The 13,374-nt window shown below is 37.4% G+C and overlaps 1 protein-coding gene across 5 annotated transcripts in view; it reads left to right on the plus strand.

The window, feature by feature from the left end:
- Nucleotides 1-13,374, plus strand: part of PMS1 (PMS1 homolog 1, mismatch repair system component) — a 110,441-nt gene that overhangs the window by 86,347 nt on the left and 10,720 nt on the right. For all 5 annotated transcript variants that reach the window (XM_014476319.2, XM_070359550.1, XM_070359570.1 and 2 more), the window contains 3 exons: nt 329-451; nt 1,389-1,532; nt 1,680-2,569. In XM_014476319.2, coding sequence (XP_014331805.2) covers nt 329-451; nt 1,389-1,532; nt 1,680-2,569 — 1,157 coding nt within the window. The remainder of the gene's footprint in view (nt 1-328; nt 452-1,388; nt 1,533-1,679; nt 2,570-13,374) is intronic.

The following is a 13,374-nucleotide window of genomic DNA, read 5'->3' on the forward strand; positions in this document are numbered from 1 at the left end:
AAATAGGGTTGAGCAGAGAGCAGCAGTATTTATACTGTATGTCCTATGACAATAAGATACGTATTCATGAAACTTTAATGAATGCCAGTTTTCCCTTAAAATTGCAAGAAGGGAGAGTTAGCTGAGAACACCAATTTAACATGCTTCAGTAATTTAAGTTTAATGCTCATGACATGGTTATCAAGAAGTTTATGGCTGTTTAGACCTTAAAATGAAAATCCATTTGTTAATTTTGATTATAGCTTTAAATGTATATAACCAGATCCATGGACTCATGTTTACTGTTGACATTGCATATCAATACTATAATTATTTATTACAATTGTAGATTTTTCTAAGTGGATTTCTTCCAAAGCATGATGCAGACCACTCTTGCACAAGTCTTTCAACCCCAGAAAGGAGTTTCATCTTTATAAACAGTCGACCAGTACACCAAAAAGATATATTGAAGGTAATCTTTTTAAGAAAAAAGTAATTTGTCAGCTTCTTATAAGGACTATTTGTAATAATTTGTTCTAAAATAAGGAAAAGGAAAAATTATAGTATGGCGCTTCCCTAGTGGCTCAGATGATTAAGAATCTGCCTGCAATGTAGGAGACCTGGGTTCAATCCCTGGATTAGGAAGATCCCCTGTAGTAGGGAATGGTTACCCACTCCAGTATTCTTGCCTGGAGAATTCCATGGACAGAGGAGCCTGGCAGGCTACAAAGAGTCAGAAACAACTGAACAACTAACACTTCACTTTCACTTTTCACCTTACATATGACTCTTCACAACAATTCCGTGGTGAATTATTATCCTTATTTATAGTGAAGAAGGTCTTCTCTTGTGGCTCAGCTGGTAAAGAATCCACCTGCTATGCGGGAAACCTGGGTTCGATCCCTGGGTTGGGAAGATCCCCTGGAGAAGGGAAAGGCCACCCACTCCAGTATTCTGGCCTAGAGAATTCCATGGACTGTATAGTCCTAGGGTTTGCAAAGAGTCAGACATGACTGAGTGACTTTCACTTTTACTTTCATAGTGAAGAAACTGAATGTTAGTGACTACCTTAGACCACATAGCCGGGAAGTAACAGAATTTGAATTTGAACTCAGGACTTTGAAAACACCCATGACACTGTGATCTTTTCCATGAAGTCAGTTGCACTGGATGCATGCTTGCACTTCGTGTTACGTAAATTCAAAGCTTCTAAATGAGCTTTAGTATTTAGATACTACTTTTCCTAATAAGCAGTTACATCCACTCAGTTTCTCAGTTGAATGTGCTTCTTCTGGTGGTATTTTAAGGATAATATTACTTAAATAATTCTATCTTTATAAATACTTTAAAGAATAATAATACTTTAGTATATTTCTGTCATTTTTTGTCTTCATTACATGTATTTCTAGCTAATCCGACATTATTACAATCTGAAATGTCTAAAGGAATCTACTCGATTGTATCCCATTTTCTTTCTGAAAATTGACGTTCCAACAGCTGATGTAGATGTGAATTTAACACCTGATAAAAGTCAAGTATTGTTACAGAATAAGGTAACCTTTTTCAGATAATTTTTTGTATTATTTATAAACTTAGGCAATCCTAGCTGTTTTCATATGAAAAAGATTTACTTTTCTGTATAGATGTTTTTAATGTTAGTCTCATAATTTCCCCTAATACTTGTTAATTTGTATTTTTAGGAATCTGTTTTAATCGCTCTTGAAAATCTGATGACGACTCGTTACGGATCACTACCTAGTACAAATTCTTACGAAAGTAATAAAACAGATGTTTCCTCAGCTGACATGGTTGTTAGTAAAACAACAGAAACAGATGTGCTTCTTACTAAGATGGAAACATCTGGAAATAATTATCCAAATGTTGATACTTCAGCCATTCCTTTCCAAAATGATGTGCGTAATGATACATCTGGGGAAAACACTAATTATTGTTTAAATCATCAGGTACATATTGGTGACCATTATGATGATTATTTTAATAGTGAAAATTCTAGCATTGATAAGAATGATGGAAATGCGTTTAAAGAAATCCCAGAGAATAAGTCATCGTGTGAGGACACCCAAGAGAAGAATAGTGAAACTTGGTCTGTGGATTCTGTTGGGCAAGCCCAATCAGAAAATGGCAATAAAGGCCACAGAGATGAGAGTGGAGAAAATGAAGAAGCAGCAGTTCCTGAGAAGTCTGCGGAAATTTGTGCAGATGACTGGAGCAAAGGAAATATACTTAATTCTAGAGGAGAAAACATTGAACCTGTGAAAATTTTAGTGCCTCAAAAAAGTTTAGTGAGTAATGTAAATAGTAATAATAATAATACAAGTCCTGAACAAAAGAATCTCTGTGAAAGTTCCTGTGACAAAAATTCAAATGTGGTAGATAACAAATCTGGACAGCTTACAGCTTATGATTTAATTAGCAATCGAGTAATCAAGAAACCCATGTCAGCAAGCGCCCTTTTTGTTCAAGATCATCGTGCTCAGTTTCTCACAGAAAATTCCAAGACCAGTTTGGAAGATGCAACAGTACAAATTGAAGAACTGTGGAAGACATTGAGTGAAGAGGAAAAACTGAAGTAAGTTTCCAGAGCTTTCATGTGACCTGAATGCTCAGATATTTCCATTCTATATGACTCACTGGGTTGAAAAAGCTTCTTTTTCTTCTTATTTATGGAAAAGCAGAATGGAAAATACCTTGTGGCTTGTCCTAGAGTACTTTTTTGACATCACTTTTTTGGGGGTTAATTTAGAGATTTTTACTTTCTTTTTTTTCTTTTTGCTTGTTTTTTATTTTGGTATAAAACTACTTTCTGGTTTAAGTTTGTAATTAAAAGTTTTACATTCTTAAGACTACCATTTTCTTCTATTTCTTTTTTATACTAATCTTCCTATTATAGGACTTTTTTAAACTTTTATATTAGAACCGGGTTTCTTTTTTAAGATCTTGAATATTCCCTTTTTAAATTGTTCTTTAAAACATGTAACAATACAAAAAGTATAACGTTGCAGATTTAATTCAGTGATTTTAATACTCTTCCTTATACTCTTCAGTATAACTCAAAAGACTTTCTTCTAAAATCTTTTATTTATTGGCAACTTATAAACTATGGTGGGTTTGGAGGAGTAGGTAAAATAGATGGTTTGATCTCTTCTTTAAAAACTACATATTATTTGCTATTTTTAGATGTTCAGCTTTAAAGATACCAAAAATCCAAATAGATCCTACTGTATCTTTGAAAGTTAATCTAAAAAGGTACAGCCTTTTAGAAACGAATACAACCTTAACTAGAGAGTAAGATCCAACAACACCATAGTAGGCCTAAAAACAGCCACCAATTAAGAAAGCATTAAAGCTCAACAATAAAAATGACACCAATCCCAATAATAAACAACTAACTCCTAGCCCTAATACTGGACTAATCTATTAGAAAATAGAAGTAATGTTAAGAAACACTTTCTCCCTGCATAAGTTTAAGTCAGTATCTGATAATACCCTATTAACAGTAAATAAAAATAACCCAATAATAAATTCAAATTACCTGAATAAATCCAAAAAAATATGATGGTTGTTTCCAGTTGACTGAAGGCACTTGGTATAATCACAGGATATTATGTTTTGAGTGATTTAGCTCACCAGAAAATGAAAGAGTGCAATTATAGTTCCAATCATATATTATTACCTGAGGCATCTCAATACTATGTCAGACATCTGGAAAAACTTTTAAGTGTAACTGGTCATCTGCAGTTTATATTTGGTGATAAACTACATGGGTACTTGACGAATTGTTTTTCTTTTTTTATTAGCTTATTCAGTCTTGTAAAAACACTATCAATATTAAAGTAATAAAGATCACTATTAACACCAATTGGCAAAACCTTTATAAGTTAACTTCTACATTTTTCTTTTTGTTTAGTGGGGATGGTGGTTGTGTTTTTTCTTTCAACATATTTATGTATGATATATATATATTAATGTGTATCTATAAAAGATAAACATAATCTTTTAATTAATTTATTTAAGCTTTTATTCTGTATGAAGATATAGCCAGTTAGTGAACAATGATAGTTTCAGGTGAACAGCAAAGCAATTCAGCCATATATACACATGTATCCCTTCTCTCCCAGACTCCCCTCCCATCCAGGCTGCCACATAACATTGAGTAGAGTTTCATGTGCTATACAGTAGGTCCTTGCTGCTTAAGATACTCTTATTTTCAGTAGAGGCATAATACAATTGTCATCACCTTCTAAAACATGAATTTCTTAATCTTCAGTGTTCAAATTGCTAATTATTTCATAAGTGTCAAATTTTAAAAGTTAAGTCAAGATGCAAATGAAGGTCATACACTATGATGATGATAATGATGATGATTTTTAGTTTTACCTAAATGACACATTCAGTTTAAAGATGAGAGCATTTAAGTTTTAATACAGCAAGCCCATAAAAATTAAATGACATTGATCAGGAAGTGATGAATTGAGAGTTGTCTAAGAATAGGGGGAAAAAAGCATAGATGTTCCCAGTTCTCATGGAAGTAGGTACAGTGCAGCAGCTCAAGGTAGCTATTCCCTTTCAACCTCAAAACAGCAGTTATTACCCCAGTCTCAGCGTTGTTTCTCCTTGCAGGCCCAAGGTTTTAAGATACAAGGGTTATCGTTAATAGACCTCATCTAAAAATGATCAGGCAGTATTCTGGAATTCAAAGTTTTCTCTTTCTTATTGCCATAAGGTAAACAGAAGAGCATTGTTGAAGACCTCTGAAGCTACACCTGGGTTCAAACCTCAGTTCCTCTCTTTTCTAGCATTATGTAAAAATGTGTGCACAGTATCTTTTGGGTTGTTGTGAGGATTAAATAAGATATATTATGTGTTTGTTATAAGATAAATGACTGGCACATAGTAAATAATGTTCATGATATTAATCAGAGTTTTTAATCTGTGTAAAGATTTCTCTCTTGTGATTGACATTATTTTTCATTTGCTTATTCAAGATTAAATTTAATTTGGAGGTCAGAAATAGAAACCTGTGGAGAAAATTTAGGTTTCTTGGGATCAGAGAGCTTACTACATGTCTAAGCTCTATTAGAATCTTCCAGAGCCAGAATCTGATGATCATGGCAGACCAGGTTGAAAATCATGATTAGTGAAAAGGTAGAGCAAAAATGTTTAACATTCAAGAATTGCATTAACTACCATTTCTCTTCTAATCTTTATCTATCTTAGAATTCTTTTCCATGGTCTTAAGTTCTACAAGGAGTGCTAAGGAATGTGAGAGCAGTCTCCTACAGATAATCAGTCCTTCCATCTATTCTTCCTTTTCTTTTCTTTTTTCTCTTGTTTCCAGTTTTTTTCCCCATCCTCCTTCCTCCCTTTTTTCTTTCTTCCTTTCCTTTCCTTTCCTCTCCTGTCTTTTCTTTCCTTATTTCTTTCAATTAGGAAATACTTAGGTGTCCCTGGTGGCTCAGACGGTACAGCGTCTGTCTACAATGCAGGAGACCCTGGTTCAGTCCCTGGATTGGGAATATCCCCTGGAGAAGGAAATGGCAGCCCATGCCAGGTCTCTAGCCTGGAAAATCCCATGGATGGAGGAGCGTGGTAGGCTACAGTCCATGGGTCGCAGAGTCGGACACAACTGAGCAACTTCACTTTCAGGAAATACTGAGAATATTCTGTGTACAAGGCCAGTGTACTCTAGCTCATCATTTCAGATACAGTGATAAATGACAAATAAAACAATACTTTCACTAATAAAAGTACAATCTTAAAGAAACGAGTTATGAAAACACTTAGCAGTTAGGCTTAATCATATCTATAGGACAGGAGATACTTCCTGAATAGAAATTGATCAGGATGGTGTAGAGAATTTTCTGTTTAGTAGGAACAGCACATAAGAATGCCCAGAAGCTAGAAGGAAGACAGTGTTACTGAGGAATGGAAAGATGCCCTTTATGACAGGAATGTATTATGGGGGAGTGTAGTAAAGATGGGCTTCCCTGGTGGCTCAGCCAGTTTTTTACTGCATCTGCAATGCAGGAGACTTGGGTTCAATCCCTGGGTTGGGAAGATCCCCTGGAGAAGGGAACAGTTACCAAAAACAGATCATGGGATCCAGTCAGATCATCGAAGGTTCGAAGAGTTTTAAATAAGACCTAGGATCAGGGTTTTCTACCAACAGCTTAGGATACAGTAGAAGGTTCCTACATTTAAAATTTACAGTAGAAGGTTCCTACAATTTTTTCCTTTCTGGATTCCTCTCCCCCACCCCACCCCACCTTGCTTTCACCTCTTTTCCTCTAGTGGATTAGAAAACACTTTGTCCTCCTACTAGTATCTCAGTCAGTTGACTTGAACTTTTGTTTGTAGTAGCCATGAATATATTTCTACTTAGAATAACTAAGAATAATACTGTAATTGGGATAATACTGAAAATGGTAAATAAACTTTGTAATTACATGTAATCTTGAGATAGAGTCACTTGAGTTGGTTAGTGATAAATCAGAATTAGTATTTTTCATTTAAGTTACTAAATCCCTTAATGACATAAAGTCAAAGATAACATCTCTTTTTACTTAATATTTACTTAATATTCCTTTGGACATAACTTTTATATTTCCCAAGGAACTAATTAAATTGACTTCTTGAATAAATCAAAAGATTAGTATCATGTGTGAAAAGTTGCACATTATAGTTATTTACAAATGGTAACCTTCATCTTGAACTCACTCCATTGTGGGAGAAAATTTTGAATTTGTCCCAAAGCTAAAAATACTTATTTATAGTACTAATTGAAGGCAAACTGTATTGAAAACTTTGTGCATTATAACTTAGACTTTGAGATTCTAAGTGGAGATGGAAGAAAATAACGTTATGAGCATGGCCTGCCTAGCCAGCAACTACAAGAAGCATTTTTCCTTTACCTAGTTTACAGTGAAATAGAGTCTTTTTTTTTACATTCTTATTCAGCTAGTATTTATTTATTCAACAAATACGTACTGAGTACAAGCTACACAATGTGCATGTCTCTTGTGTTTTAGTCTCACTTTCTACATTTAATACCATTCTCCCAATAGTAGTATTTTTATTTTCTAATACATACCTATTCAAATTTCTCCTTTAAAATGTATGTATATTACCTACAATATAACTCAACCAGTTTTTTAAGAGTTTCTAAAGCTCAGAATTACATTCTCTAGTCTGCATTTAAAAATTCATTTTAAAATCTTTTTAGCAAGGTTGGTTAAATAATTACCAATCTTTAATCAACTATGTGCCCCATTCATTATAAGATAGGTGTTTCTTGATAGAAAATAATGATACCATATATTTACTATCATTTACTAGGTTCCAGTAAATGATAGGCTTCCCTGGTGGTTCAGACGAAAAAGCCTCTGCCTGCAATGCGGGAGACCTGGGTTCTGTCCCTGGGTTGGGAAGATCCCCTGGAGAAGGAAATGGCACCCCACTCCACTACTCCTGCCTGGAAAATCCCATGGATGGAGGAGACTGTAGGCTACAGTCCATGGGGTCGCAAAGAGTCAGACATGAATGAGTGAATTCACTTCATTTCATTTCACTAGGTTCCAGGAACTATTCTAATTACCTAAAACATTTTAACTCATTTTATTCCTCACATCAAAGTTATAAAGTATTTAAGATGTATATTATCTAGATATTACAGATGAGCCTACTGAAATACAGGAAAGTTAATTCATTGTGTAGAGCTGCTAAATGCAAAGACAGGCCAGGCAGTCTGTCTCTAAGGTCTCTGCTCTTAGCCAGTACAATTTGCTGAATACAGATAGTAGTTTTTAGTTCTAGATTTGTATTAGAATCACCCATGGAGCTCTCTAAAAACACTATTGCCCAAACTCAGCCTAAGTATGGAGAATTGTAAGCTCTTGAGAGTGAGACCAGTAGAAAAGGGATGATATAACCGGAGAAGGCAATGGCAGCCCACTCCAGTGTTGTTGCCTGGAGAATCCCAGGGACGGCGGAGCCTGGTGGGCTGCCGTCTATGGGGTCGCACAGAGTTGGACACGACTGAAGCAACTTAACAGCAGCAGCAGCATAACCACTATACAAGACTGTTTTTGGCGCTAGAAGTTAATTTTATCCCTGTTATTATTAATCAAAATACAAAAGACCTTTTAACTTTTTCATTTCAGTCAGTTCAGTTCAGTCGCTAAGTCGTGTCTGACTCTTTGCCACCCCATGAATCACAGCACGGGAGGCCTCCCTGTCCATCACCAACTCCGGAGTTCACCCAGACTCACATCCGTCAAGTCAGTCATGCCATCCAGCCATCTCATCCTCTGTGATCCCCTTCTCCTCCTGCCCCAATCCCTCCCAGCGTCAGAGTCTTTTCCAGTGAGTCAACTCTTTGCGTGAGGTGGCCAAAGTACTGGAGTTTCAGCTTTAGCATCATTCCTTCCAAAGAAGTCCCAGGGCTGATCTCCTTCAGAATGGACTGGTTGGATCTCCTTGCAGTCCAAGGGACTCTCAAGAGTTCTCCAACACCACAGTTCAAAAGCATCAATTCTTCGGCATTCAGCTTTCTTCACAGTCCAACTCTCACATCCATACATGACCACTGGAGAAACCATAGCCTTGACTAGGCGGACCTTTGTTGGCAAAGTAATGTCTCTGCTTTTCAATATGCTATCTAGGTTGGTCATAACTTTTCTTCCAAGGAGTAAGCGTCTTTTAACTTCATGGCTGCAGTCACCATCTGCCATGATTTCAGAGCCCCCAAAAATAAAGTCTGACACTGTTTCCCCATCTATTTGCCATAAAGTGATGGGACCAGATGCCATGATCTTCGTTTTCTGAATGTTGAGTTTTAAGCCAACTTTTTCACTCTCCTCTTTCACCTTCATCAAGAGGCTTTTTAGTTTTTAACCCAGTATAATTTTAAAAGGTCCAAATTGACCTTTGTGTTCAGTTTATTTGAACTTATTTTTTTATTGCTAATTCTAAAATGAGAAATAGTAACTGAAGAAATTAACATTTAGCTATAAAACTAAATTATAAATTTATAAATTTAATCATAGAATGTTTATTTTGAGCGTTACTATTAGACTGACCCTGATCTTATTAGTATATAATTACTAGGGCTTCCATAGTGGCTCATTGGTAAAGAATCATCCTGCACAATGCTGGAGAAGTGGCTTTGATTCCTGGGCCGGGAAGAGCCCCAGGAGAAGGAAATGGCAACCCACTCCACTGTTCTTGCCTGAGAAATCCTGTGTTCAGAGGAGCCTGGCGGGCTAGTCCGTGGGGTTGCAAGAGTAGGACATGACTTAGTGACTAAACAACAATATAATTACTAAATGTATGTAAGTTTTGTTGTCCTCAGAGCATCATTTCTTCTATGTTGATGTTACACCACATATTTAAGGAATTCTTCAGATCTGAAATTGACTCCTTACTGTTCTATTTAATTCTTTCTTTCTTTTTTTCCTTTTTAGTTTCCTGTACCTTAAATGGTTTTTAAAACTGGGTAAAATTTAGCTGCTGTGAAGTGCATAGATCTGAACTGTATGTAGATAGTTCAGTGTGTTTGCACGTGTGCACACTGCTGAAACCACCACCACAAACAAAATACAGAACATCTCCTTCAGCCCAGAAGGTTCTTTAATGTCACCTACAAGCCAGTCACCACTTGGAGCCACTATTTTTATTTCTGTCACATTAGTTTGGTTTTGCCAGTACTTGAACTTCTTATATATAAAATCATAATGATACGTACTCCTTTGTGTCCAGCTTCCCCCAAGAAAATGTTTTTGAGGTTTTCATTCAGGTTTGTTGAATGTATCCATATACTTTATTCTTTTTAATCCATAAATAGTACTCAGTTGTGTAAGTGTACCACAATTTGTTTTCTCAGTCTCCACCTGATGAAAATTGTTTTCTTTCCAGATTCTGGATATTATGAATTAAGTTGTGTTGTTTAGTTTCCAAATACTTCGAGTTTTTCTAAATATTGTATTGCTGTGCTGCGTGTGCTGAGTGCTTAGTCATGTCTTACTCTTTGTGACCTCTTGGACAGTAGCCTGTCAGGCTCGTCCATCTGTGGGATTTTCCAGGCAAGAGTACTGGAGTGAGTTGCCATTTCCTACCTAAGGGGATCTTCCCACCCAGGAATTGAACCCGCGTCTTTTTTGTCTCCTACATTGGCAGGCAGATTTGTTACCACTGTGCCACCTGGGAAGCCCACTAATTTCTAATTAATTTTACCATGGACAGGTAAAATGCTGTTAGATTTAAGTCTTCTGAAATTTATTGAGAATCAAGCCCAGCAGCATATCTTGAAGAATGGACATCTAAAATGAATCTGAATTCTATAGTTAGATGTAGTGTGCTAAAGTGACAATTAAGTCAAGACAGTTGGTTCAGTTCAGTTCATTTCAGTTGCTCAGTCATGTCCGACGCTTTGCGACCCCATGAATCACAGCACACCAGGCCTCCCTGTCCATCACCAACTCCCGGAGTTCAGCCAAACTCATGAGCATCGAGTCAGTGATGCCATCCAGCCATCTCATCCTCTGTCGTCCCCTTCTCCTGCCCCCAATCCCTCCCAGCATCAGGGTCTTTTCCAATGTCAACTCTTTGCATGAGGTGGCCAAAGTATTGGAGTTTCAGCTTCAGCATCAGTCCTTCTGTCCTTCCAGTGAACACCCAGGACTGGTCTCCTTTAGGATGGACTGGTTGGATCTCCTTGCAGTCCAAGGGACTCTCAAGAGTCTTCTCTAGCACCGCAGTTCAAAAGCATCAACTCTTCGGTGCTCAGCTTTCTTCACAGTCCAACTCTCACATCCATACATGACCACTGGAAAAACCATAGCCTTGACTAGATGGACCTTTGTTGGCAAAGTAATATCTCTGCTTTTTAATATGCTACCTAGGTTGGTCATAACTTTCCTTCCAAGGTGTAAGCGCCTTTTAATTTCATGACTGCAGTCACCATCTGCAGTGATTTTGGAGCCCCCAAAAATAAGTCTGACACTGTTTCCACTGTTTCCCCATCTATTTCCCATGAAGTGATGGGACCAGATGCCATGATCTTCGTTTTGTGAATGTGGAGCTTTAAGCCAACTTTTTCACTCTCCACTTTAACTTTCATCAAGAGGCTTTTTAGTTCCTCTTCACTTTTTGCCATAAAGGTGGGTCATCTGCATATATGAGGTTATTGAGATTTCTCCTGGCAGTCTTGATTCCAGCTTGTGCTTCTTCCAGCCCAGCGTTTCTCATGATATACTCTGCATAGAAGTTAAATAAGCAGGGTGACAATATATAGCCTTGACGTACTCCTTTTCCCATTTGGAACAAGTCTGTTGTTCCATGTCCAGTTCTAACTGTTGCTTCCTGACCTGCATACAGGTTTCTGTCTTTAGTTGTAGAAAATCTCTGGTGGTCTTTAGTTCATTCTAATTGATAATTACTGTGTGTTTCTGTGTGTGTGTGTGTGTGTGTGTATTTGTCACTCAGTTGTGTCTGACTCTTTGCAACCCCATGGACTATACTTGTAATTTTGTTGTGCCTATGGCAGGTGATCTTCTGGAGGAGGGCATGGCAACCCACTCCAGTATATCTTGCCTGCAGAATCCCATGGACAGAGGAGCCTGGTGGGCTACAGTCCATAGGGTGACAAACAATCAGACATGACTAAAGTGACTTAGCACACATGTATGGGAGGAGATAAGCTCAGGATCTTCCTACTCTACTTTGTTGGCCACACCTTTGCATCTCTGAATTTTGCTTTTCAAATTCTGTCTGATGGTCTATGACATTCAAATACAATAGTCTGTGTAATGTAGTAATTGATACAGTTTTGTTTTGGTCTACCAGTTTTCCTGTTCCTTCTCAGTTTTGTTTCTCTGTTCCTCCTTGTTTTGGGAGAGACACAGACTCTTTAGGGTTACGTGAATATAATTTCATATTTAATTTTAAATTTCTTTATTGGCTTTGCCAGATTTTTTGCTTTGGGGAGTATATTATACATCCTTAATTTATCATAATCTACCTGAGTCTAGCCATGGCTTTGACTATGTAGACCTTTGTCAGCAATGTGATGTCACTTCTTTTTAATACACTGAGTAGGTTTGTCATAGCTTTTCTTCCAAGGGACATGCGTCTTTGGATTTCATAGCTGCAGTCACTGTCTGCAGTGATTTTGGAGCCCAAGAGAATAAAATCGGCCACTGTTTCCACTTTTTTGCCATATGTTTGCCATGAAGTGATGGGACAGGATGCCATGATCTTCGTTTTTTTGAACATTGACTTTTTAAGCTTTTTCACTCTCCTCTGTCATCCTCATCAAGAGGCTTGATAGTTCCTCTTCACATTTTGCCGTATGGGTGGTGTCATCTGCATATCTGAGGTTGTTGATATTTCTTCTGGCAGTCTTGATTCCTAAAATGTCGATGTTTACTCTTGCTATCTCTTGCTTGTGAAAGTCTCTCAGTAATGTGTGACTCTTTATGATCCCATGGACTATATGGTCAGTGAAATTCTCCAGGCCAGAATACTGGAGTGGCTAGCCTTTCCCTTAATGCAGGGGATCTTCCCAACCCAGGGATCGAACCCAGGTCTCCCACATTGCAGGCAGATTCTTTACCAGCTGAGCTACCAGGGAAGCCCTAGTTGACCACGTGCAATTTACCCTGATTCATTGACCTAACATTCCAAATACCTATTCAACCTTTACAGCATCAGAGTTTACTTTCACCAACAGACAAATCTACAGTGGAGCATCGTTTCTGCTTTGGTCCAGCCTCTTTATTCTTTCTGGAACTATTTCTTCCCTCTTCTGAAGTAGCATATTAGACACCTACCAACCTGGAGGGCTCATCATCCGGTGTTACATCTTTTTGCATTTTCATACTGTTCGTGGGGTTCTCGAGGCAAGAATACTGAAGTGGTTTGCCATTCTCTTCTCCAGTGAGCCATGTTTTGTCATAACTCTCTACCGTGACTCGTCTGTCAAAAACCTATTAAAAATTTGTTTGAAATTCAAACATCTATGTCATCTTGAAAATGGTTTCTACTGGTCATTTTTTCTCTTTCCCATAACTCACATTGTCCTGTTTTATTGCTTGAGTGTTATCTTTTGCTTGTGTAATGGACATTTTTGATGCTATGTTGCAGAAACCCTGGGTTCTATTATCTTCTGAAAAGTATTGGGTTTTGTTCTACCACACAGTTAAGTTACTGACAGGTCCCCTGGAGCTTGCGGAGGCTTTGTTTTATACTTCCTTTAGGCAAAGACTTTAAATTTTGCTATTAGTCTTAGGGCAACTTCCTGAGTTCTATAATATAGTTGTGTGTTTTTTCCCTAAGAAGTAGCCCTTCTCCAATTTTAATTGAAAGCACAAACTGTTC

This window comes from Bos mutus, chromosome 2, assembly GCF_027580195.1.
Source record: "Bos mutus isolate GX-2022 chromosome 2, NWIPB_WYAK_1.1, whole genome shotgun sequence".
In the NCBI taxonomy this organism is placed as follows: Eukaryota; Metazoa; Chordata; class Mammalia; order Artiodactyla; family Bovidae; genus Bos; species Bos mutus.